This window comes from Mirounga angustirostris, unplaced genomic scaffold (genome assembly GCF_029215605.1).
Source record: "Mirounga angustirostris isolate CCGP_5_RB_7025 unplaced genomic scaffold, mMirAng1.0.hap1 SCAF_13, whole genome shotgun sequence".
Lineage (NCBI taxonomy): Eukaryota > Metazoa > Chordata > Mammalia > Carnivora > Phocidae > Mirounga > Mirounga angustirostris.
This window is the reverse complement of record NW_026991721.1, coordinates 14,230,249-14,254,983: the sequence shown is the minus strand read 5'-3', so window position 1 is coordinate 14,254,983 and position 24,735 is coordinate 14,230,249. Positions and strand designations below refer to the sequence as shown.

The window sequence follows — 24,735 nt, the reverse complement described above, 5'->3', positions numbered from 1 at the left end:
TGGCAGGCGGTGGAGAGCAGCGCGGGGGGACCTGGCAGGTTGGGTGACAGGATGGTCCTCGCCCTGTGCCGCAGTGTCGGGAGCTGTACTACTGCGTGAAGGACAGCATGGAGCGGGCCGCTGCCCGGCAGCAGAGCATCAAACCCGGTGAGAAGACAAGGACTCCCCGAGCAAGGGCCTTTTGTTTGTTTCCATCCATCCTTCTGAGCGTCAGAGGCCGGACGGTTCCCCAGCCCCCCAGTTAGCTGATGACCTCCTCCCCCACCACAGGCCCTGAACTAGGTGGCGAGTTCCCCGTGCAGGACATGAAGACTGGTGAGGGTGGCTTGCTGCAGGTCACCCTAGAAGGGATCAATCTCAAGTTCATGCACAACCAGGTAGGTGGGAGCGGCAGCCCCGGCTGCCCGGCCCAGTTCTTCCATCTGCAGTAAGGCTTGGTGTCCAGGTCCCAGTGCTTTCCAGTGAGCCTGCGGGCCTTTGGGGCTAGTGGGAGGATGGGAGCAGCTGGACCAGAGAGAGAAATCAGAAGGAGGGCACAGTGACGTTGGCAACCACCTGGAAGGTGCAGTGGGGAGCCTCCGTGGGAGGCGGGGAAAGAGAGGGAGCCGTGGTGGCTAGGCTGCCTCCGTCCGTTAGACTCAGCACAGTGTGAGTGGGAGCGTCTCACTTGGCCCTTCTTCGCACAATGTCTGCCTTCCCTTATTCCCAGGGGGTGCTTCTGCTTGGTGGTTTTGCTTTGAAGAGTCTAGACCAGCTCATCTCCTCGCGTGTTTCTGGTGTGCGTGAAGCCTGTGTGCGTGTGCCTGTGCGTGTGTGCGTGTGTGTGTGTGTGTGTGTAGCTTGTGTCTGTCCTATCTGGAGTATGTGTGTTTATTTGCCTATTTCTCCTGCTGATTCTTCTTTCTATTCTTTTCGTTCCTCTGAGTGTCCCCACTCTGTCCCCTGCTCCACAGGCCCCATTCCCCTTCTTTTGACTGGGGACCACTTCAGAATACATCTTTCTCTCATTGTGATTCCACCATAGGAGCTGACTTTTTTTTTTCTTTCTCTTGGTCTTTTAACACAGTGTTACTTTTTCTCTCAGTGGACATTCCTTAAGCTAATTCCTTTCTGAGGCCAGCGCATCAGCCCAGGTCCGTTCCCCGTTCTGACTCTTCACACAAGTGCCTTCCCTCCCTCTTCCCTGACGTCCTGGTTCCTTTCCTTGAGGCTGTGAGCCAGGTCTGAATGTGTGAGCACCACAGCCCCGGGCCAGGCAGCAGACACTCAGGGGAGGTGACCCTCTGGACTCCGTGGCTTGCTTCCTCCCCTTGCCATTTTAGTTTCTTCTTTCAGGAACCCAACCGGGCAGCTTCGGTGTGATGGGAAACAGCTGCTCAGGCAGTGTATTTCCAGCAGTACATTTACTGTCCGTGATTTTAATATATTAAATAGCATACTTGAGACCTTCGGGTCAGCCCAAGGAGAGGTTTACTGGAGTACTTTTCTGGAGCACGAAGGTGCCAGCACTTCTTGGGGAGCAGGCTTCTGACTGCCTTTTAGTGCCGTGGCTTGCCCTGATGCCTCACCTTCCGAAGAGGAGATCTTGTTAAACAACAGCCAGCCCCCTTCTGGGTCCCCCGCTCTGGACCGACCCAGTGTCTAACCAGTCCATGGATATGTACAAGCTGGTCTGTAGCTTAAGGCTTTGCCCTAGAAGGGAGATCCTGCAGAGAGGGGAGTCAGGCCCCGACTGATCACAAGAGAACAGCCGTGGGGTCCATCTTCCACCATGAACGGTCTGTTGGAGTTGAGGAAGCATTGGACCCTCTGGTGGAGTCCTACAGGGTGGGGTAACAAACGGATCTTTGGAGTCAGGATGTGCTTGGATTCAGAGCCCAGCTTCGCTACTCATGGGCAGATAAACTTTCTGATCCCGTGTCCTCCTCTATAAAACGAGGGTCGTACTACACACTGGGCTACATGGATGTGAGGATTACAAATAGGGTTTGGAGGACTCCTGGTCGGAGCTCCTAAGCGATAGCCATTTTATTCTCTCTCCGTGTACTTCTTGGGAGAGCCTGGATTTTGTCAAGGAAGATATCAACATCTCCTACCCCAAGGACAATCCGAGGGGAGCTTTGCACCCGTGCCAGCCCTCTGCGCCGGAGGAGGATGCATGGAAGGGTAGAGAGCTGATGGGCTGAGCGGGGAGACCCCCGGGGCACCGTGTCCTCCAAGCGCTGCCCTGGGCAGAGGGGATGGGCGGGCAGCCCAGGACAGCAGAGGGGCCTTCGGGTTGGGTTTGACCATTAAAACTAACGCCTTCATTTCTCTCCCATGCTTTCTCCTCCGGCCAGGAGCGGAAGGTACATGCCCTTTCTGCTGTCTTCGCTTCTTAGCGCTTTTGAGTTGCGTGTGTGTGGATTCTCCGGCCCTCACTCTGGGAACTAGGTCTTCTGTGTGGGGGCGGGGCTGTAGCTGGGAGAGTGGGCAGTTGTGGGGCAGGGGGAGAGCCTCCGGGCCTGACCCCGCCCTCCCTCCCTCCCTCTCTTGCAGGTTTTCATAGAGCTGAATCACATTAAAAAGTGCAATACAGTCCGAGGCGTCTTTGTCCTGGAGGAATTTGGTAATTACACTATTTTGCTCTTAGGTCTGGACTCACATGGCAGTAACTCAAACCTCGGCGCTCCAGAGGAGGGACTAGAGGCAGAGAGAAGAACCACCTCTGCAGAGAGGTCAGGAGGCTTAGGAGTGATAGGGAAGAGAAGGGAACCCGTGATGAGCGAGGGGAAGGAAGAAGAAGGAAGAGCGAGACAGTGACTGCTAGGGAACGGGTCGCCGAAGAGAAAGTGGCCCTAGACGGGGTTAGAGGTCAGAGGCGCTCCTGCGGAGGCTCCGGGAGCAGGCGCCGCCTTCCCTTCTCGGCCAGCTGGTGGTCAGAAAGTTCTGGGGCAAGGCAGACGGGCAGTTTCCAAGCTCTGCTGTGTTCGTGTCGCCTGCTGAGCTCCTCCTAGCAGCCCGGGACTCCGTCCAGCCACCCCGGTGCCGCCCTGGTGTCCGCCTGGCCTCTGTGCGGGAGCAGGGCCGTGCGGTGGCCCGGGCAGCCTCACTCGAGAGGGCAGGGAAGCCTAATGGGCCTCAGAGGCAGGCAGGGCAGTTGTCGCGGGAGGCTGGCGGCCAGCCTCCCTGCATCCCCGCAGCCAGGCGCCGACGCTGACCGGTGGTGTAGTGGGTTCTCACCCTGGGGCTTTGAGTTCCTGCTGTGTTTGTGCTTCATTCTTTTGTGCCCCTCATCGCTGCTATGAAAACCTTCGTTCTCCAGCAGGTAAAGTGACCTCGGCTCGTGCTGCCTCCCCCCCAGGCCCCTGCCTGGGCCCTGCCATGGGTGGGACGGGCTCCCTTCAACCAGACCAGCTGCTCACACTGCCCTTTTCTCTGCCCGCCCCCCCCCACCTCCCCCGTGCTGGCTGACTGGTTCTGAGTTTTCTCCCCTGTGTGTTCCCTTCTCTCTTCTGCCAGAGAGATATTTGGGGGAATCTTCCAACTCAGGAGAAGGACCTGGGCTTCTTGCTCTACCTATGATGAGTTTATTCCCTGTTAATCCTGGGTCCCCCCGAATTCTACCTCCCAGGGTCAGAAGAAGGTGTGGCCAACTCTCATCCTACCTTTTCTGGCCCCCAGGGGGACACCACACCCCTCTGCTCCCTTCTCCAGGGGCCATCAGGATGGCTGGGCCCCCGGGGGGCCTTCCTCCTTCCTCTGGCCAAGCAGAACCCCTGCATGGCTGGGGCAGGGGTGACTTAGTCTTGCATTCTGGGCTGTGGACATGTGTGTACTTTGCCTGATGCTCCCTGTCACCTCCCTCCCCGGGTGCTATACTCGCCTGTCTTCTGCTCGGTGTGTCTGCTCCAGAGCCCTCTGACGCTCTCCCTCACACAGGCAGGCCTGGGCCTCTCTTGCCACTCAGGGAAGGACACTTACAAGTCTGCTGGGTTTTAGTATCATGCCACTTCTTCATCCAGCCTAAGGACCCTCTGCGTAGGGGCTGGGAGTACAGGGAACCATGCTTAACATGAACAGAGTGTCGGGCTGGTAACAGGGATGAGTTCTCGGGCATCTCAGCAAGGTGAGGCACAGGCTAGAGACAACGCTCCTCACCCGACCAACATGGGGCAACGCCCCACTGCAGCTCCTCGGGGCCCTGGACATTAGCAGCGAGCAGGCTGGTGAAAGGCCAGCCCTCTCCTGTGCGGAGGCTCTCCCCGAAGCGGCTAGAGTCGTGGCCATCGAGCAGGGAGCCCCAGCAGACCCCACAGGTCTGGCTGCGGAGTCTGGGGCAGTGTCCTCTCGTCCAGCAGCGGCTGGGCAGGTGCCGTCAGAGTGTAAGCTGCTGCAGCCCCTGGCACAGGCCACCGCGGGGCAGGGGACCCCGGTGCCGGGCGCTGCCGCCTGGGGGAGCCTGGCACTGTCGCTCTCAGTTTTGAACTTTCTGTTTTGTCTCTTGCCCGTCCGGTTTTAGTTCCTGAAATTAAAGAAGTGGTGAGCCACAAGTACAAGACACCAATGGTGAGTGTGCCACCCAAGCCGGCAGGCCAAGTGTGCACAGGGCTCCCTGGGGACCCTCACACAGGAGTGGGGCGGGCCCCCTGAGAGCACGGGGGCAGGCGGACTAGGGACGGTTGGAGAGCTGCCTTTGGTCTGGAAGCCGAAACGAGCCTTCAGCCCCGGGAGAGACACACACACACACAGACCCCCAGGCCCGGCAGTCAGCTGTGAGGCTGAGCCCAGCGCGAGGGCAGACTTTTCTGCTGGGCAGATCTCCCTGCGTGGAGAGGGGGGAGTCTGAGGAATTTGATCCGTCTGGTCTCTCTCTCCCCTCTAGGCCCATGAGATCTGCTACTCTGTGTTGTGTCTCTTCTCGTACGTGGCTGCAGTTCGTAGCAGTGAGGAGGATCTCAGGACCCCGCCCCGGCCCGTCTCGAGCTGATGGGAGGGGTTAAGAGCCCCCAGGTCAGGGGGTGCCCTTGCATCTTCTGCTCGCCAGGGCACGATGCTGCGTGTGTGTTCTCTGCAAGCCCCTCGCTGTGGCTTAGTTGGTTCACAGTTGTGTGTCTCCACGTGTCTTAGTGTCTGTCACAGGGCTCAGCGGGTTTCCTCTGCCTGCTCGCTCTCCACTCCCAGGAGACCAGCCCGCTGTCCCCTCAGGGCTCAAGAGCCATGTGTGTCTGTCTTTGGGGCCAGTGGCTTCTGAGAATTCTGAGCACGGTATGAGCCCACCATCGCGTGTCCCTGAGACATTCGTGTTGTGGTTCCTCGTCCTTGTCGTTATGAGCCTCCAGTGCAGGACTCTGGCTCTCCGTCCTCTGGGGCCCGGTGTGCCTGGGTGTCGGGCGAAGTCCCATTTGGTACCGAGGGAGGGAAGCTTGAGGCCTGTCCACCCAGACGAGAGGTGGGCAGGGAAAGGCCGGGAGAGTCACGGGGCGGCAGGGTGAGTGGCAGCCTCCCTCCCCCTCACGCATTTCCCAGGCTGGCGGCCGCCCGCCGTGGCCCCTGCAGGGGGGCAGCACCGAGGGGCTCCCCTTTGCCGAGCGGCAGTTTCCCTAAGGTCTGCCTGGCATTTGGCCTGAGAGAGCAGAGTGGTTGGGCTGGGAGAGCCTCAGAGGCCCCTGGCTCCCGTGCCCAGGGAGCAGCGTGGGGCAGGGCCACGTTCAGTGTACGTGGCCCGTGTCTGCAGACAGCGGCCCCTGGCCCTCGGTGCCAGAGTGGGGGATGGCCTGGGAGTGGGCAAGAGAGGATTGTGCATAGTTCGCCTCTACGTTATTTATAGAAAATGTACAGATGTGTGAATGTGAAATAAATGTCCTTAACTCGCCTTGGGCTCCTCCTGCCTTATATTTAACGCTGCCTCCTCTCGGCCCGGGCCTGAGGAGCTGTCCCTGGACTCTTCGAAGGCCCCTCAGGCCTAGCAGGAGAGAGAGGAGATCATGGTCCTCCGAGTCCTGGCGTGCTGGAGGCCCAGCCTCCCACCCCACCGACCCAGCAGTGCCCCTCACCTGGCTTCCTGGACGCCCAGGGAGAGGTTGGGGAGGGCTTCCTGCCCTCTGCCCCCTAGCCCTGCAGGGGGCTGCTGAGCTGAGAACTGGCCACCAGAGGAAGCAGCCAAACCCGGCTGAGACACCTGAGCAGAGTCACGTAGCAGTGAAGGAAAAACCAAGGCTCCCCTTGCCCCTCACAGGCGTGGTCCAGAGAGGGGATGTGACTCAGGGTGTGACTTGGACAGGGCCTGGAGCCCCGGGCTCTGAGCTCTTGGCCAGCAGTGCCTTGGGTTGGGTAGAACTCGGACAGAAGGAACCCTAGGACCAGGCTTCCTGGAATTGTTTTTTTCTATGCCATGGGGAAACCTCTGGCACTCCCTAGGACAAGAAAGACCATCCGCTTATTTTTTTCTTTTCTTTTCTTTTCTTTTTTTTTTTTTTGAGAGAGAGCAGTGCAGGGGCAGTGGGGGAGGGGAGGAGAATCTTAAGCAGGCTCCACACCCAGCGTGGAGCCCCATGCAGGGCTCGATCTCATGACCCTCAGATCCTGACCTGAGCCAAAATCAAGAGTCCGATGCTTAACCGACTGAGCCACCCAGGCGCCCCAAGACCATGCACATTCTGTTAGGGCACTTCTGAGACCCGTTGGCTTCCTCTTCCCAAAAGTAAACTGATGACTGGATTGAGGCTCCCACGGGGGAAGGAAGAGCAGAGGAGGGCCCTGTTTCCCAGTATCTTGTGCTGGACAGGACTGCCCTCTCCTACTGGGAAACAGGTGTGGAAGGGCCGTGGGCTTCTTACGCACTGGAACCCCAAGGCAGCCTGGGGCAGCTCCATTCCAGGCCTTATGGGCCCAGAGCCACACTGAAGTTCAGCTCCGCCCCGTGTCCAGGCTGCTGTGAGCACAGGTCAGCAGGACAAAGAGCATACAGAGCACGGGGGACCAGGCGGGAGAGCCTTGGGTGTCAGCTCTGTTGCTAATACACCCCCTCCGTCACTGCCCCTTGCTTTCCTCACTGGAAGAACATGCGTGGTGGGGGAAGACGGAGGTTTCTTCTAGTGTCTTGTGGGTTTAGGATTCCCCTCTCACCCGGGAGACAGAATACCTGCCTCAGTTTGCTCGGAAGGTCAAGTGTCTTTCCCTGGGCTTTTTGTGAAAACAAACACATCGGACAAGAAGAGCCAGCTCTCTGACTGCAGTCGTCTTTTATTGCCCTTAGCCTGTGAGAACACGCGGCAGGCCAGGAAGGCCTGTCCCCAGCCACCATCTCCTGCGCCCACCAACTTTCTGCCCCAAAGTCCTGAGAGCTTCCAGGGGGAGCTCCAGTGGTTCGGTCTGTGCAGAGCCCCAGGCCTGCTCGTCTTCACAGCCCTGCCATCCTGACACTCCCCCAGCCCAGCCCCCGGATACACACTTGAGCACACACATCCAACAGCAGGAAGGCGGCTTGTGCCGCGTCCTTCCAGGCTCCCGGGACATGGGCCGGCATCCTGCAGCACCTGTAACACGGGTTCCCTTGTGAATGCACTTGACTGAAACCCTGGGAAGAGGCGCCTGCACCTTTGTTTCCTGATGGCTGCCCCCGAACCGAGGACCAGGGCTCGGCCTCTGACTCGGGCCGGGGGCGTCGGGATGGCTTGGAGGACATACCTGGCCGTCTCCGGGGAGCCAGCTGGGTCACTGAGGCACTGCAGGGGAGAAGGAGGCCATGCCACACGTGTGTTCCCTCTCCCAGCACCTTGCACGTCCTCCCCCCGCCAGCCTCCTGGGAGGCCGAGCGGGCAGCTGTGGCAGCGGAGCCCAGAAGCCAATGCCCATGTTGGACACGACAGGGGCATTGCTCTTTCAGCCAGAGGAGCTGCGTGGGCCAGGCCAGCAGGGTCCCAGCTGGTTCCCTGCCTTCTCCACCACCCCGGACCCTGTTCCCATGGGCTCCTCACCTCGTACTTCCAGGCGGCACTCACACTGTGCCTCGCCTTGTAAGTTGGTGGCCCTACAGACGTAGATGCCCCCGTCAAAGGGGCAGGGCTTTCTAATCTCCAGGGTCAACACTCCCTGCTTGCTGAACATGCGGAAGCGGGCATCTTGCCCCAGGTCCAGGCCGTTCTTGAACCAGGAAATCTTGGGCTATACGTCAGGTAACGGGAGGAAGGGAGACCATCTCAGGTTGACAGGAGACCTCGCGGGAACCTGTTTCTATTCTAGGGGCTCCCACTGGAGTCCACACGATACCCAAGCAGGGAATGAACAGGGAACCGATGGAGACTGCCAAGGCCCTCTTCAGGCAGAGGCGCCCGGCCCTGAGCCCCGTGGGACAGAACGCAGGGAAAGGCTGGGGAGAGGACCGCTGGTGGTTGGAGCCTCTGAACCCTGCCTCCTGAGTCGGCCTGGCCCGGGACCCCAAGCTCTGTACCTTGGGGCTACCCCGGACAGCACAGCAGAGGGTAGCATTGTAGCCGGCGATGACTGAGCGGCTCACCAGGGGGCGGGTGAAGCTCGGGGCCTCAGAGAAGTCCAGGGCCTTATAGCTGGGGGGCTCATACGTGATGCCTGTTGGTGATAGGACTTTGTACCAAGAGTGTCACCCCATACTCGGCCCCCTCCCTGCTCCCACCGCCTCCCTGCCCCAGCTCCTGCTGGGGGTGGGAGTAAAGGTACAGCACCTGGTTTGGGGATAAACACAGGCTCCTTGGTGGTGGCGGCTTTGTCACTGGGTCCCACCATGTTATGGCTGAAGACCCGGAAGTAGTAGCCATTGCCAATGATGAGCTCTGACACCACGCAGTGAGTACGGTGGTAATGCTCCAAGACGGTGAACCACTCCTGGGGGTGTGGAGGAAAGGGGGTCTCTCTGGGGGCTGGCCCTACTATCTGCCAGGGACCTCTTCTGGGGACCCCTGGTGTCTGCACCCCAACTGTGGAGGGAACCAGGTCAGAGAGGGAGGATGAGCGGCAGACCCATTCTAACGACTGGGGCGGGAGCTGGGGCCAGGTCTGCCTGGGCCTAAGGAGGGTATCTATGGGGGGCCCAGGACCCCAGGCTCACCATGGTCTTCTTGTCAGCTTTCTGTACCGTGTACCCCCAGATCTCTGTGTTGCCATCATCTTGGGGTGGCTTCCACTCCAGAGCCACGTTGAAACCCCACGCTTCAATGACCCGAATATCCTGGGGAGGGCTTGGCTTGTCTGCAGGAGAGAGCCCAGCTGGAACACACCTCCTGAGCTGGCCCGCCGCCTTCTGTGGGGGCTCCGGGCATCCCAGAGGAGGGGCCCCAGCACCACGCACCAACGATCTGCAGGACCAGCGTGGCCTTGTCCTCCATGTTCTCAATTCGCAGCATCACCTGGTAGGTGCCAGAGTGGGCCCGGCGAGCAGCCCGGATGAACAGGATGGTGTCTGTGGGGCTGTTGCGGATGCTCACCTCCTCACCTGCCAGGGGCTGCCCCTCTTTGGTCCAGGTCACCTGAGGCCGGGGCTTGCCCTGTGGGGAGGGACAGCTCACCCCCGAGCCTGGCACGACTGGGTGGCATTTCAGGGTCTGGTCAGCCCGAGACACATCTCCCTGCTAGGCATAGATGACACGCGAGGCGGGGGACAGGGAGGGTGGCTGGCCCTACCTGGAAAGGAATGAGGAGGTTCACGGGCTCCCCAACCTTTCTCTGGATGGTCTGGCGCAGGTGCCTGGGCAACTGGAGCCGTGGCCGCTCTGTGGGTGCCAAGCGGGCGGCTCAGCAAGGGGAAAGCTCCGCCCTGAGGAGCGCCACAGCTCCTCCCCTCCGGAGGCGGAGCCAGAAGGCTGCAGCTAAGGAAAACGCCCCTCCTTTAGCTCCCCCAGCCCCAGTCCCGGCCCCAGGTCATCTACAAAATTCCTGCTTCCACCTCAGCCTCACCACACCGCTCTGAGAGGCAGGGATCAGAGAGGGTGAGCAACGGGTTCGAGGTCACACAGCTAGCAAGTCACAGGCCAGGATGCAAATGTAGGGTTTTGGTCTCTACCCTATCCCTCAGGCTGTTTCCACCGGTCTGCTGCCTCTTTCCAATCTTTACATAATTGATCCTCTGCTGGGAATAGAAGAATGGGAAGTGGATCCCAGATGGGCCAATCTGACGCTGAGTCATGAGCACAGGGACAATACCTGTGGAACTGAGAGGCTCATAGAACAGAGCTCAAAGACAATGGCGTAATGACCTCCACGTTCCCTGTCCCAGAACCCTGTCCCGGAAAAACTCAGGGAGCCCTCTCCAAATATTTGCCCTGGGCCTGGGGCACGAATAAAGCCTCCGACCCTCCTCTCCCTGCACAGCGTTCGGTCCCTTTTCCCAGCAGGGGCTCCCTGGATGTGCCCCCTTCCAGTGACCCCAAGGACCAGGGTGCACATGGCAGATCCGCCCTGTGACTGCACAGGGCCACTCACGCAGTATCTCCTGCACCGTCACGGGCTCCTTGGTGGCGACGGGGGCTCCAGGCCCTGCCATGTTGTGGGCGCGCACACGGAAGAGCAGCCGGGCCCCGGTGGGCAGGTCCTTCACCAGCATCGAGGTGCGCTCTGTCAGCCCCTGCAGGGCGGCCACCCACTCCGAGCCTGGCCGGGGGAAGCCCACGGGAAGCGTCAGCATCAACAGGCCACCCCGCTGCGCACCCTCCCGTGGCCATCTGGGGCCCAGCGGGGTGACAGCTGCCTGGCCCGGAGGCTGGTTCAGAGGAGGGTAATGGTGGGGAGGCCCAGGGCCGGAGCACTCACAGCCCTCCCGGCAGCACTCCACGCTGTAGCCGTCCAGGCCTCCGGCTCCCACGCGCTCCGGCGGCCGCCACTTGAGGGAGACGGTGGTGTCGGACACATCCTCCACCGCCAGGTGGGTGGGCTCACTCGGGGGGCCTAGGCAGAGAGCGAGTCAGAGAGGGGTGCGGGTGGGCTCCCTCGGGGGGCCTAGGCAGAGGGCGAGTCAGAGAGGGGTGCGGGTGGGCTCCCTCGGGGGGCCTAGGCAGAGGGCGAGTCAGAGAGGGGTCCGGGTGGGCTCCCTCGGGGGGCCTAGGCAGAGGGCGAGTCAGAGAGGGGTCCGGGTGGGCTCCCTCGGGGGGCCTAGGCAGAGGGCGAGTCAGAGAGGGGTCCGGGTGGGCTCCCTCGGGGGGCCTAGGCAGAGGGCGAGTCAGAGAGGGGTCCAGGTGGGCTCCCTCGGGGGGCCTAGGCAGAGGGCGAGTCAGAGAGGGGTCCGGGTGGGCTCCCTCGGGGGGCCTAGGCAGAGGGCGAGTCAGAGAGGGGTCCGGGTGGGCCGGCACCACCCAGAAAACTGAAGGGCTGGGACCCAGACCCTCGACTGGCCACTGGTCACACAGGGGCACTTTCCCCGTTGTCTGGCTTCCAAGCTCTGCCAGAAATATTTCAGCTCTGTGAAAAGACATGTCTCTAGACAGGCTTAAAAACAAACGAACAGCAACAGCAACACAAAAGAGAGCTCTGAATAGGAAAAGATACCCCAAAGAACGCAAATGTGCTTACAAGGAGCCACTTCGTCCAACAACAGAGGAAATGCTGTAAATGTAGCATTTAAGGAAGAACCGGCCTAAAACAGGGAGTCTCCTGGCGCTGTATGGTTATACGAGCTGACTAAGAGTTCAGCAAACTGGGAGTCAGTCCCTAAGGAGAGAGGCCTGGAGCCTTCTCCCCACGGCACCCCTGCTCCTTGCTGCAAGCTGTGCCCTCTCCTAGGGCCAGAGGGGGGCGCCTGCCTCTGCCCCCGACAGCTGCCCCACCCCCTGTCGTGTCCTGGTAGGAACAGCTGTGCTCAAGAGCCTGGCACACCCTCAGCGTCTGTTTCTCCCTCTCAACCCCCGTGATCCCAGATGGTCCTCCCCGGGGTGATGGAGCCGACTCTGCAAACTCCATCTCCGAGTCCAGTCCAGGGTCCTTTCCACAGACCCAAGCCCCTTGGACCCCCCAGGCAGCCAGTGCCCTCACTCTGTCCCATATATGACAAACCCTGGTTGAAGGGAACGAGGAAGAGGGGACCATTAACATTTGAGCACCTGCTGTATGCCATCCTAACAGCAGTTCCATAGAGTAGATATTGTCATCATCCCCATTTTAAAGATGTGGAAAGTGAGGCCCGAGAGGCACCAACAGTCAGAGTGGTGTGAGTCTCGGTTCCACCCCTACCAGCTAGGTGACGTTGCGCAAGTCATTTAACTTCTGGGAACCCCCTTCCTTCATCTGTGAAATGAAGAGGACTGTCCCCTGCTGAGGCTTAAAGGGGACCATGATGTAAACGCCTAGTGTGGTGGCCGCCCACAGCGCAGCCGTGGACCGGAGGGGCGAGGGGCAGTGCCAGCCAGGCAGCCTCACCGATCGGCATGAAGGGCTGGGAGGCAGGGCTGGGCCTGGACATGCCGATGGTGTTGACCGCGTAGACTCGCATCTCATACACCACGCCCTCGATCATGCGCCGGGCCTCGTGGCTCAGCTCCCGCAGCAGGTCAAAGTTCAGCCGCATCCACCGGTAGCTCTTCTTCTTCTTGCGCTCCAGGATGTAGCCTGATGGAGGGGAGGCAGGAGCTCCAGTCTGGGGCCCAGACACCCCCACACCCCGGCCCTCGGGCTCTATCCCCGTGCCCTCCACTCACCCAGGACCGGCTGGCCACCGTCATAGGCAGGTGGTTCCCACTGCACCATGCAGGAGTCCTCACCCACATTGCTGATCTTGGGGGCTGCCGGGGCATCTGGCACATCTGGGGCGGGGGGTGGACCCACATCAGCCCTGCCCAGGCCCAGGGCCGATGCTGCTAGTTCTCTCACAACAACTAGAGCCTGCCTCCACCACCCCATGGACATTTCTAGAACACGGCTCTGATCAAGTCACCAGCCTGTGATCAACGCTTTATGGTTCCCCACTGCCCATATTCACCCTAATCCCAACCCTCTCCACGGAGCTGAGAGCATGCCCTGTGATGTTTGTCAAACGACTAAACGAGTGAATGGATGGGCCCTCCCTGGTTGCCCCTCTGTCTTCCCTCTTGGCCCTGGGCCAGCCAGCCTCACCGATGACCTTGACTGTGAGGTTGACCTGGTCCTCGCCCACGGGGTTCTTCACCGTGACAATGTAGACACCCTCATCTTCCTTCTCTGCCCCCTCAACAGTGAAGATGCTACGGTCCTTGGTGGTCTCCACGCGGACCCGGCCCTCGGTCTCACACAGCAGCTGGGGGGGAGGGGAGCTTGGGGAGAAGGGCCCCAGTCGGACCCCACCGGCTTCGACAGCCTCTGCGGTGGCCCGAGGTAGGATCAGAGCTCAGAGCAGGGTCCGGGGAACAGATGCAGCCTGAGTGGAAACTCTCATGTGAGCGCCTAGTCCCAAAACCTTGATTTCGTGCCTGCCGGGGGCAAAGCACTGGGGCGAGGGTCTTGGGCTCTAGCTCTAGCTCTAGCTCTGTCGTGGAACTTCTCTCTCTGTGCCTCAGTTTTCTCATCTGCTGAATGGGAATAACATGACCTTACAGAGCTGGGGATCCTGAAAGTTCTCAGGTGGGTGGAGGAGCCGATGGTGCCCAGAAAAGCTGACTTGAGTGGTGCCCAGGCAGCTGGTCGTACAGGGAAACCCACTCCCTGGTGGGGAAGCTGGGAGCCAGGGAACAGCCCCGTCAGGAGGGCATCCTAGCAATGTTAAGGGGACTTTGCCCAACTGAGGCACGGGCGTCCCACGGCGACCGTGCCCGGGGCAGGAGCACAGCTAGCCAGATGTGGCACCTTCACGGAGACCTCACTGAAGGGTGGAGACCATGTAGGCAGAAGAGGACGGAAGGCCAACGAGCTCGAGCCCACCGTCAGCCGCACTCACCTTCCTGTCAAACACCCACTCGTCACTGGCACCTGCAGCCCCTGGGGCATCAGGGGCTGGCCCTGCCGGGACCTTGTTTTTCTGGGAACAGAACAGGAGGGAAGTGGGGGGCGGGGAACAGGGGCTGACTCAGCCCAGAGAGAATCCTTGCCCAGGGGCGCCTCTGTCCCCCCCTTTGCCCCACCCCCACTCTGCTGCCCACCTCACCCACCCCCCTGGCCCCTGAGCGTCAGTGACAGGCTGTAGGTTGTGCCCCCACGTGGGTCGGGGACGGGCGGTCCCACGCGCCCATTTGACAGATGGGGACGTGGAGGAGGGAGTACCTGTGTGATGGTCTTCTGCCAAATCACAGTGGGCGCAGGGTCCCCGGAGATGGGGACATCCAGGCGTAGCTTGTTCCCAGCCACAACCACAATGGTGTCCGGCTTGCGGCCCGGGCAGTCCAGGTGGATCTTGGGAGGTTCTGGGCGGGGATGGGGTAGGTCAGAGAAAGGCCCATGACAGAGGGGGGAAACTGGAAGGAGCACATGTCCCTGGTTGTTTTTAAATCACTCTGAGGCATAATTTATTTATTTATTTATTTATTTATTTAAAAGATTTTATTTATTTATTTGAGAGAGAGAATGAGAAGGGGGAGGGTCAGAGAGAGAGGCAGACTCCCTGCTGAGCAGGGAGCCCGACGTGGGACTCGATCCCGGGACTCCAGGATCATGACCCGAGCCGAAGGTAGTCGCTTAACCAACTGAGCCACCCAGGCGCCCTCTGAGGCATAATTTACACAGAATAAAATGCCAACATTTGAGCACACAGCTTGACGAGTTTTGGCAAATGTGTACACCGGAGCAACCATCCCTCCATCGAGATCTAGAACGTTCCCATTCCCCCCTCCCCCCAGGAAGTTCCCTGGGAGGTCTGTAACGCTAGGTCGCCTAAGCATTTCTCATACTGTGTTTAGGGGGAACACCAATGTCCTGCCAGAAAAAAGAAAAAAGACGTTTCCATGGTCAAATCAAGTAGGAAACCCTGGATTAAAACACAGTTTAGCACATTTCTTTACCACGGGATTTTCTAGAGCCTTTGACATGCTAACACAGTTTCTGAATCAGCAAGAGGTGGAGCAAGGTTCGGTGCTTCCCAAACTTACTTCACCATGGAACGCCTTTTAAAATGGAGTATCCTAGGCAGTGAACTTAGTTTGGAAAGCACTGACCTAGAGCATGCCTCAGCCTGGACTATTCTCCTGAAGTTAGGACTCTAGAATGCCTGATAGATGTTTAATCTACAAGCAGCAGGGGTACTTCTAAAAGAAAAGATTTGGGGCGCCTGGGTGGCTCAGTCCACTGAGCATCCGGACTCTTGCTTTCGGTTCAGGTCATGATCTCATGGTTGTGAGACGGAGCCCTGAGTCGGGCTCTGGGCAGGGTGTGGAGCCTGCTTAAGATTCTCTCTCTCCCTCACCCTCTGCCCCTCCCCACTGTAAAAACAAATAATTAAAAAACAAAAAAGGCAGAAAAGATTTAATAATGAAGTCTCACATCATTTCATCTCAACTTTCCTGCCCCCCATGGAGGAGGTCCTATCAGGATTCCCACTTTAGAGATGAGGAAACTGAGGTTTCTAGAGATTATAACTGGCCCATAGTTGTGAGTGGTAGAGCTGGGGCTGGGTCTTGGGGTCCCCACTCCAGGTTCCTTGCTCTTCCTTCTGCTGGGGACTGGAGGGGGACATGGGTGGAGGGGGGCACAGGGAAGAGGTCCCGACACTCACCCTGCCTGGGCACGAAGTCGATCTTGACCTCTGCAAAAGAAGGATGAGCAAGTGGCATGGGGCAGGGGGGCGAAGGCAGAGCCCAGCAACGGGGCCCCCACCCCGGCCGGGTGCCAGCTCACCCATGAGATGGAGCTTGGCCGACAGGTTGCAGGCAAAGCCCTCGGGCACAAAGCTATAGTCAGCCTCGTCCGCAGGCGTGACGTCGTCAATGGTCAGTTTGTGGACCCTGCAGAGAATTGGTGGCTCAGGGGACCCCCCTGGGCCACCCCCCCCCCCAACAGCCTTACCATAGTCAGGGCTCCAAGGGCCCTTGCCCCACCCCTAGCTCAGTGGTGGTCTGGTATTTTAAATGCTTTCTTTCTCTATTTTTGACTTTCCAGTCCCTCACTTGTTTTCAGAGGTAGACAATCTACAAGTGCCCCTTGGCTGGGCCCTTGAAGACTGAGCAGGGGCTGGTCTCACTAATCTCTGTGACCTTGGGCCCAGCACGGGCCAGCCCAGATGCTCGAGGCATGAGTAAGAGAGTGGGAGAGAGTTAGGGCCCCTGGCCAGAGCTGGCCTCCGGGTGGCCTCCTGCCCTGCCCTGGTCATGAGCTGGGGGCCGGGGGCTGGGGGGCTCCCAGCCTGTCTGTCTCTCTCACTGCTTCTCTTATCTCTGCCCTCGGCCTCTGCAGGACTCCCTTCTGTATGCTTCCGTCTCTCTGTCTCTGTCTCTCTTCTCTTTGTCTATCTCAGTTTCTGTCCTGTGTCTGTCTCTCTTTCTGTCCATCTCTGTCTCTGTCTCTATCTCTCTTAATTTGTCTCTGTTTTTCCCTGTCTCTCTATGTATCTCTATCTCAGTCTCTGTCTCTGTCTGTCTGCTTTTCTGTTTCTCCTTCTGCCTCTCTGCCTGTCTCTGTATCAGCGTCTCCCCCCCATCTGCCTGCCCCCCTCTGCGATGGGGCTGAGCCCCGCACACTCACCGCCCAATGTGGGACACCTTTATGCGGCTGTCGGGCACCAGCTCCTTCCCGTTCTTCAGCCACACGCCCCGCACGTTCTCGTCGGACACCTCACACTTGAACACCGCCTGGTCCTTCGCGCCCACCGTCAGGTCCGCGATGCTCTGGTACACCTCTAGCTTTTTCTCTGGGGGGCGGGGCAGAGCCAGTGAGCTGGGGAGGGTGTGTGTGGGCGTGGGCGTGAACCCCTGTGGCGATCACGTGGGCACGTGCAAACACGTGTGCATGCATGAGTGTGATGCGTGTGTGCAGACGGTGGTACAGGGCACACAAGGAATCTCTAGGGTGGGGGGGACACCAACCAGGCCCACCTGACCCCCCAGTGCTCTCTGAGGTCACCACCTCAGCAGCTGCCGTCTACAGATGAGAAAGGTAAGGCTCAGTGTGTCAGAGTGAGTGGCCCAAGGTCACGCAGGCTTCCATCCTGGATGGGCCTGGTTCCCGTGCACGGCCGGGGCTGGCGCTGGGGCTGAGCGGCCTCACCCTGCACGATGAGCTCGGCCAGCGCCTGGCCCCCACTGGTGCGCAGCGCATAGTGTCCGGCGTCCTCCAGCGTCGCCTCATTGATGATCAGGTGGTGTCTCTGGCCGTCCTTCTTGAACCGGTATTTGAAGGTCTCCTCCCTGGTCAGCTCCACCCCATCCTTCAGCCTGGCCAGTGGACGGGCAGCAAGTGCTGTGGCCTCCTTCAGGGAGGCCCACAGTGCGCACCCCCAGCCCTGCCCACGCCCCCATGCCCCAGGCACTCACCATTTGACCTGGGCCCCCTCCTCGGACACTTCACACTCAAACTCCACGCGCTGTCCCACCATCACCAGCTGGTCTTCCAGGGGCCGAGTGATCAGCACGGGGGGCTCTGTCACGTAGGCAGAACGAGACGGCCCGGTCGTCTGCAGCCCTGCCCCCCAGGGCCGCAGGCTCCCAGGGTCCCGGGGCCAGGCCCACCTTTGACGAAGAGCTCCGTGCTGCACTTCTCGCCACCCACCACGCACTGGTAGGCCGCGTCGTCCGCCAGTGAGCACTGGCTGATAGTCAGTGTGCGCTTGGCACCGATGGACTCGAAGATGTACCTGCGCCCCGGGACGCGGGAGAGTGGGGGGAAAGCCATCACTCACCTCTTGGGCCCCGGGTGCCCTGCCCAACCCCCTGTTGGGACCCCGTGCCCCCACCCCAAGCCTTCCCCCCGGGAGCCGGGCCTTACTTGCTGTGGAGTAGAAGGGGCCACGGGAGCGTCCCGATGAGAGAAAGCGAGACGAAGGGAAAAAGAGCAAGAACAGAGGCAGAAACAGGAAGATGGGAAATCAGACCCAGAGAGAGGAAAATGGGGAGAGACAGGCAGGAACCGGGCAGAGATAGAGAACATGGGTGGCGAGAGGCAGGGAGAGCAGGCTAGGGAGCCTCCAGGGCCCCCTGGAGCTCCCGGGCCTGCTCCCACCACCCCCAACCCCACCGCACCTGCCGCTCATCTGGATCTCTTGCCCATTCTTAAGCCACTTGACCTCGGCGTCGGGGTCGGCCAGCTCCACGGTCAGCCGGATCTTGTGGCCCTTGCTCACCTGGTAGGCCGGCTCCAGCTTCTTCTGAAAGGCTGAGCACCGCGGTCATTGCCCCCCACCGCTCCGCCGCCCCTGCTCCCCCAGAAGGCGCACACCCACCGTGGTGGCCTGTGGCTGTGCCAGACAGCCCTGTCCTCCCACCCCCCCACCTCCCCCACCCCCGCCCCCCGTTCTCTCTCCGGGTCTCCGCCGTGTGTCTCTGGGCTAAGCTGGACTGTCCCCCGCCCCCCACCGCACCCCGTGTGTGCGAACGAGCGTGCCCTGTCCTCTTGGACGGCAGGCGCCAGCGCACCTGTGCTCTTCTTCTCATCCCGCTTCATGCCCTTGAGCCTCTTGAGCATGCCGCGCAGGTCGGTGATGCCGTGCTGGAAGGCGATGCGCTCGTACTCGGACGGGGATGCCTGCCGCAGGATCTCCCACACGTCCTCCTCGGCTGGCGCCTCCAGCCTCGAGTCCCTGCGTCCGCAGTCCGGCCGAGAGGCCTCAAGGGATACCCTGTGGACCCCTCCCTCCCCTGGGGCCCAGGACCAAGGAGCTGCCCCGCCCCTCTGCCCCTTCCCCTCTGGTGGTGCAGCATGAGCTGGCACTGGACTTAAGGTTCAGCACGGGGGAGTCCCGGGGAAGCGGGGGTGGCAGGGGTGCGGGCTTCATCAGGCACTCACCTCCGGAAACTGCTGCTCCGCAGGGCAGAAAGGCAGTGGACCGTTAGAGGCGTGGGCCCCCTGCCCACACGGACCTGGGGCCACAGCCCATGGGCCCTCGTGTCCCCCCACACACACCCCTGCCCCTCCATTTACGCTGCACCGCACACATTGCCTTGTTTGCCCCTCCTGAGCTCTGGCAGGTGGCTATCGGGAGAACCGGAAGCTCAGAGCCCTGGTCAGTGGGGATCCACACCCAGGACCGGCTGACTCCCAGCCCCGGCCGGCACCCTGCTGCCCCCCTAAAGCCCCCGCCTGATGCTTACTCTCTGGGCCGCAGCAGCATCCGCCATAATGCAGGGTCCGGGAGAGAGAGGGAGAGGACACAGAGTCAGTTGGAGGGACTGCAGGAGCAATTCCCAGCTTCTCTGGGTCCCCGGAGCCTACTGAGGTAAGCTCTCGTAGACTCGGGTGTCGGGGACCGTGGGTGACCCCGTGAGGATGTGAGTTCACAGGATACAATGTCTGCAGAGCCCTCTGCGCTTCCCAACACCAGGACTGTCCCAGCTGACAGACTAGGAAACCGGCTCCGAGAGTTCAGTAACCGGCTCCGGGCCGCACAGTCAGAAAACCGCGTTGCGGGGATTTGAACCGGGGCCTCGCCATCTGCCTCAGGAGCTGCTACCCAGGGGCTCACCTCTTCTTCAGCAGTGAGCTGAAGTCCAGAGTTCCAGCGTCCTCATGGCTGTCACTGTGGACAGGGACCCCCAGTTAGGCTGCAGTGGAGCCAACTGGAATGGGCTTGGGGTGGGGGTGGGGGTGGGGAGAGGAAGGGACACTGGCTGGATGGGGGCTCCCTATCCATCTGACCCCTGGGGTGTGTGTACTGGACAGGTAGGGGCTGGGAGAAGGGTACCTGACCCGCCGACCACTTCCAGCCAGGCTCCTGTGGGGGTTAGAACAAGTTCCTCACCTGCCCAGGGGATCTTGCTGTCCCCCATCCTTACCAACTTCATCTCTGTCCCCCCCGTCCCCCCACCACATCACTCCCAGCCCTAACCCTGAGGGGCCTCAGACTCCAGCTCTGGCCTCCCCCAGGCCCTGAGGAGAGAGAATCACTCACGTGCGGCGGAATGCTGATCGGAGGTCCAGGTCCCCGGGACCAACGGTCTCTGGGTGCAGAGAGGGAGGTGAGACAGGGAAGGGGCTCTAAGGGATCCCAGAAGCCCGGCCCTGGGATCTCTGACTAGCACAGACCTGCCCATCCATGGCCCGTGAGAGTGGGCGTCTACCCCGGGACCCCACATTCTGAGCCTTTCTGGGGTGGATGGGGCAGTTGATGGTCCCTGGTCCCTTAGCAGTGGCTGATCTCCCACTCAGCTCTGGGCTCACCCTTCACCTGTGCACCTGTGCCAGGAGCCTGGGACACCACGATGACTGAGACCCCAGGTGAGAGCTGGACGTGGCTGTCAGACCCCACCCCAACCCTGGAAGCCTCCATGGCTTTCTTTCATGGCTCTGTATGAGCTGCACTGAGCAGGACCAGGTACCCTCCTTCGTGTTGGGAAATGGGGGCAGACATGGGGGACAGGACCCAAGGGGACTCCGAGCCCGGGACAGACGCCAGGCTCCCCTCACCGTGGACAGTGAGAGTGAAGTTGCAGCTGTCAAATTTGTCCTTGGTGGACACCTCACAGCGGTAGCCGCCCGCAAAGGTAGCCTGGGCATCTGTAATGTGCAACTCAAACAGGTAGACCTGTGGAGGTGAGGTGTCAAGGGAGACCAGGGGCCAGAAGAGGAGGCCCTTCACTCCTAAAGGAGGCTGGGAGTGGCTAAGGGCCACCAACCTTCTCAGCCCTCCGGGTTTAGTTATCCCATAGGGTTTTGTGTAAACAGGAAAAGGAGCCCCTTTTCAAGACACATGACTGCCATCTGCTGGCACAGGGTGGTGATAAAATATAAATCTGTGATGCCTACAAGGCAAACGACATTCACTTAAGATGAGGCACTTTTGTCCAGTGCACAACCCACGCAACTGAACATGTTGCCCCTGCCCTGCCAGAGGCCCACTTGCCTGGGCCAGGACTGTGGAAGAGTGGGAGGAGGAGCAGAAGCTGGGAGTCAAAGCACAGGTTCGAGGCCTGGCTCTGAGTGACCTCAGACCAGCGAAAACCTCTCAAGCTTTGGTATCTTCATCTGTATAATGAAGGGCCGCTTGGGCTCTGATACACATCTATCCAGGGGCTTTACATCCTCACTGGCTGATGCCCCCCCCCCCAGTTTTATTACGCCCCCTTGAGATGATCATGCCCTGCAAGCCCCCCAGGTCCCATAGGTCCCCTGGGCCTCCCCGTCCTCCCCGTGTACGCCTGGCCACCCAACCTGCTTTCCAGCATCCCCAGGCTTCTTCCTTGCACCTCCTGTGTGCCCTCAGTCTCAGGGTGAGCCCCAGGACTCCCCGTGCCTCTGGGGCCCCCCAGGGGCTCCCCGTGCCCTCCTCCCGCCCCACGCCCCCAGGTCCCTCGGCCCGCAGGCCCCACCTTGCTGGTCCGGTCGTAGCTATTGTGCAGCTGCAGGTGCTGGCCCACTTTGCTGCTCAGATCCACCCACTTGCCTTTGAACCACTTGACCGTGGGCGGCTTCAGGAGGCTGGCTCCAGCCACACGCGCAGAGAAGGTGATGCTGCCACCTACAGAGAGGGGCGCCAGGCTGGGCTTGGGGGGCGCCCTGCTGCCCGGTTCCCCACCCCACCCCCGGGTACTGCAGCCCACACTCACCTGTGGTCACCTCGCCGTCCTGTGGCCTCATCACAAAGAGGCCGATGGGGTCATCAGGGGCACCCAAGCCATCAGGGACTGCTGAGCTTGACCCTGTGAGCGGAGGCCTTTGAGACCTGCCCTGGGTCACCCCATCCACTGGCCCTGGCCCTCCCTGCACCACCCCTCTCACCTTCAGGACTCGGGGAGCCTTTCTCCTCAGTGGCTGAGGCCAGGGCTTCGCCGGGGGCCCCAGGAGCCTCAGCAGGGGCAGGAGCAGGGCTCGGCACAGGCTCTGCCTTCACTGGAAGGGGCAGGGGCAGGGGTGGGGGAGCAGCTTCTCACCAGAGAGCGCTCCTCCTGTCCCTGGTCCCCCTCCATCTCTGAGGGCTGATTAAATCAGCAGTGTGCGTCTCGCCTTCTCCCCCTCGCAAACTGTGTGCCCACGTCCTGGCGGGTCTCCTCTCCTTCCCCAGGCTGGGCTGGGGCTCCCTCCACACCCCCAGCAACCAGGGCTTCCCGGCCAGCACACAGCCACCAAGTCCCCATCTGTGAGCGGGTGTCCAGAGGCCACTGTGCCTTAGTCATCCCTGAATTTCGCCTACTTCCACCAAGGCGGGAACAGGCCAGGGAGGCATATGGGGACCTTCAGAGAGGTCTTGCTGCAGAAAAGAGGAGAAGGGCATTCCTGGCAGACGGCACAGCCAAAATAGAAAAGCACTTCCTGTACCCTGGGCGATGGGGACGTGGCAGGGCTGCCCCCAGAAGCTCAAACCTCAGGGACGGCTGACCAGGGTCTTACCGGCTTCTATGACCTTGAGGTCAAACTTGACCTTGGAGGAGCCAGCGATGACTGCGTAGGGCCCCTGGTCGGCAGGGCCCACGTCCCTCACTGTCAGAGTGTGCCTCGTGCCCTCGGCTGCCAGGCCGTACTTGTCCCCGGCACGGAGGTCGCTGCCCCCGCGCAGCCAGCGCACCTTTACTCCCGGCCGCTCTGTCTCGGCCTCAAACACGGCAGGGCTTCCGGCGGCCACCTCTGCCGACCTCGGCTTCTTGCTGAAGGCTGAGACTGAGACAGGCCCGTGGAGGCTGAGGAGCCCCTGGCTTTCCCATGCAGCCCGCCCCCGCACCCCCTCTTCCTAACTCCGGCGATAAGCACTTTAATGCGTCACCTCGTTTAATGCTCCAGTGGCTCTGTGAAGCAGACACGATTATTATGCCCATTTCTCAGATGAGGACACTGAGGTTCAGAGAAGTTAAGTGACTTATCTAAGACCACACAGCCAGGAGGCAGGAGAGCCAGGGCTGTGTTCCTAACCTCCACACAAGAATTTTGCTAGGTGTGTGCCTGGAAACCCCACCCTCCCTGCCGGGAGAAGCCCAGCCCCCTCTCTCCCCCACCATCCGGGGCCCTTAGCAAGGGGCAGGTTCTCTGCCTACTTGAATGTGGCTAAATTTGTTCTCCAAGGGCCTCAGGCTGAGAATCAGCAGCTGAGATAAAGCTGGCCTGGGAGGGGCTGGGGGCTGGGGGGCTGGATCCCTGCCCTGCCCGACCTTGGTAAGAGCACAGGCCAGGACAAGGTCGCTGGGCTGTGACTTTCTTTGCCCTTGGCCCAGGATCAGGGGCCTCTTAACCACCCTCTCCCAGAACAGACGGACTACATTACCTCAACATGGGAGTCACGCCTGGTGTGGGGGCCATGGGGGTGCAGGCTCATAAAGCAGAGAATCTCACAGCTGGAGAGAACCAACCCAGTACCTCCTTGTACAGATAGGGAAACTGAGGCCGGGAGAGGGCAAGGGCCTGCTCAAGAGCATTCAGCAAGACGGGCTTAAGTATAGATTCAACTTGGGTTCCTGCCTGTGGCGGCCTTTTCCCAAAAGGGCAGCCCGGGCCTCATCTTGCTAAGGAAGAGATGGGATGGGGACAGGGAAGGGGTCCTCTGGTTTGCCCTCACTCTACCAGAAGGATGGGAAGGAGAAACTGAGAATCAGAAAAAGACCCGGAAGACAGCCCCCACTCTCAGGAACTCACTCTAAGGCCTACGTCCCAATAGTAGCTGCCCCAGCCCTCCTTGCCCCACACCCAGCCCCAACCCCAGGCCTGGAGCTACCTGGCTTCTTCCCCGGCTCAGGCATCTTGAGAGAGGTCACACCAGGAACTGAGCAGACACAGGCCACCCAAAGAGGATCTGAGCAGGACCCGTCCCCCCACACTATATAAGGGGCCCACCCCCTCCTCAGGATTTCTTATCTGCCTCCTGCCCAGCCACCTGCTAAATATAGACAAATTCCACAGAGAGCGAGGCTCTTCAGAGAGATGGCAGGGCCACATTGTTCCCTGCTAGCTTCCGTCCCTTCCCCCCTCCAGCCCAATATGATAGCTTCTGCCCCCCCAACCCTTGGTGAGCCACAGGGGTACCCCACGGCCTGTCTGTATGTCCATCTGACAGGGAAATGGTGTGATGGATTGGTACACGCACAGATCCTGGGGCCAGGCCGCACTGAGTCCCAGCACTGCCCCGAGTCCCAGCACTGCCCCTTCCTTAACCTCAGTGCCTTAGTTCCCTCATCCGTAAAGTAGGGTGATGATAGCGACTCCCACTGTGTAGGATTGTTCCGTGAGTGAAGCGGGTTTATAAATGAAAATGCTAGAAAGTGCTGGATGACAATGCCTCTCCCACCGGGGCTCACAGGGACCTGGGCTGGCCGCATGCTGCGGAGTCCTGGGTGGGCTCAGTCCAGGGCCAGGTGGGCAGAGGGCAATACTGGGCTCTGGCACCACCCAAGGGGAAGGGCTGGGTGGGCCTGCAGGTGAGGGCATGGGGGTAAATCTCTAAATACACCCCAAAGTGGAAGTCAGAGGCAGAGCTGGCTCTTGCCAAAGTCACGAGGATTCACACGAAAACTACTGCCAGAATATTCTGTACCCACCCCCCTCACACACTCTTCCTCTATGAACTTTTGCTTCTCCCCTCCCCCGTCCTCCCTCCCCCTCTCCCCCCCCACCCCCCCCCATCGCATCAGGGGCATTGGTGGCTGCACAGAAAGAAGCAAATTTCATGTGACCCTCTCCAAGCAAGATCCAGTATCAGGAACAGTCATTTGCCCCTCATGGTCCGGCCGGGGCGGGGGGTGGGGGGAGGAATTCTCTACAGAAGCC

At 60.5% G+C, this 24,735-nt stretch overlaps 2 protein-coding genes across 49 annotated transcripts in view; one reads left to right on the top strand and one right to left on the bottom strand.

The window, feature by feature from the left end:
- MADD (MAP kinase activating death domain) overlaps nucleotides 1-5,854 on the top strand; it is a 45,103-nt gene extending 39,249 nt beyond the window's left edge. For 29 of the 48 annotated variants that reach the window (XM_064576475.1, XM_064576473.1, XM_054511930.2 and 26 more), the window contains 5 exons: nucleotides 75-147; nucleotides 271-377; nucleotides 2,539-2,608; nucleotides 4,502-4,548; nucleotides 4,865-5,854. In XM_064576475.1, coding sequence (XP_064432545.1) covers nucleotides 75-147; nucleotides 271-377; nucleotides 2,539-2,608; nucleotides 4,502-4,548; nucleotides 4,865-4,969 — 402 coding nt within the window. In that variant the 3' untranslated portion in view covers nucleotides 4,970-5,854. Of the gene's footprint in view, nucleotides 1-74; nucleotides 148-270; nucleotides 378-2,538; nucleotides 2,609-2,632; nucleotides 4,550-4,864 lie in introns of those variants that run through there. The other 19 variants (XM_054511934.2, XM_054511933.2, XM_045893740.3 and 16 more) reach the window with 3 other exon arrangements.
- A 1,687-nt stretch (nucleotides 5,855-7,541) lies between these two features.
- MYBPC3 (myosin binding protein C3) lies at nucleotides 7,542-24,287 on the bottom strand. Its single transcript, XM_064576618.1, has 33 exons — nucleotides 24,267-24,287; nucleotides 22,375-22,711; nucleotides 21,766-21,876; nucleotides 21,594-21,686; nucleotides 21,357-21,505; nucleotides 20,455-20,572; nucleotides 19,940-19,988; nucleotides 19,733-19,762; nucleotides 19,514-19,567; nucleotides 18,838-18,852; nucleotides 18,468-18,631; nucleotides 18,075-18,207; nucleotides 17,821-17,823; nucleotides 17,565-17,689; nucleotides 17,370-17,475; nucleotides 17,104-17,270; nucleotides 16,582-16,747; nucleotides 15,739-15,845; nucleotides 15,617-15,646; nucleotides 14,173-14,312; nucleotides 13,850-13,930; nucleotides 13,054-13,213; nucleotides 12,639-12,743; nucleotides 12,361-12,549; nucleotides 10,762-10,896; nucleotides 10,435-10,602; nucleotides 9,637-9,725; nucleotides 9,305-9,500; nucleotides 9,065-9,204; nucleotides 8,682-8,841; nucleotides 8,432-8,568; nucleotides 7,959-8,145; nucleotides 7,542-7,706 (listed from the first exon to the last, which is right to left on the bottom strand). Exons 1-33 carry the CDS (start codon nucleotides 24,285-24,287, stop codon nucleotides 7,696-7,698), a joined length of 3,876 nt encoding a protein of 1,291 aa, XP_064432688.1. The 3' UTR covers nucleotides 7,542-7,695.
- Between the last annotated feature and the right edge of the window lie 448 nt (nucleotides 24,288-24,735).

Bases quoted from the DNA above. Each gene is read 5' to 3' on its own strand.
- MYBPC3 (XM_064576618.1), bottom strand. From the start codon at position 24,287: ATGCGGCCAGCCCAGGTCCCT. The intron at 21,506-21,593 runs GTGAGTGTGGGC...CCCTCTCTGTAG, and splicing joins GGACGGCGAGGTGACCACAG to GTGGCAGCATCACCTTCTCT. The intron at 20,573-21,356 runs GTGGGGCCTGCG...TCACCTCCACAG, and splicing joins GCTACGACCGGACCAGCAAG to GTCTACCTGTTTGAGTTGCA.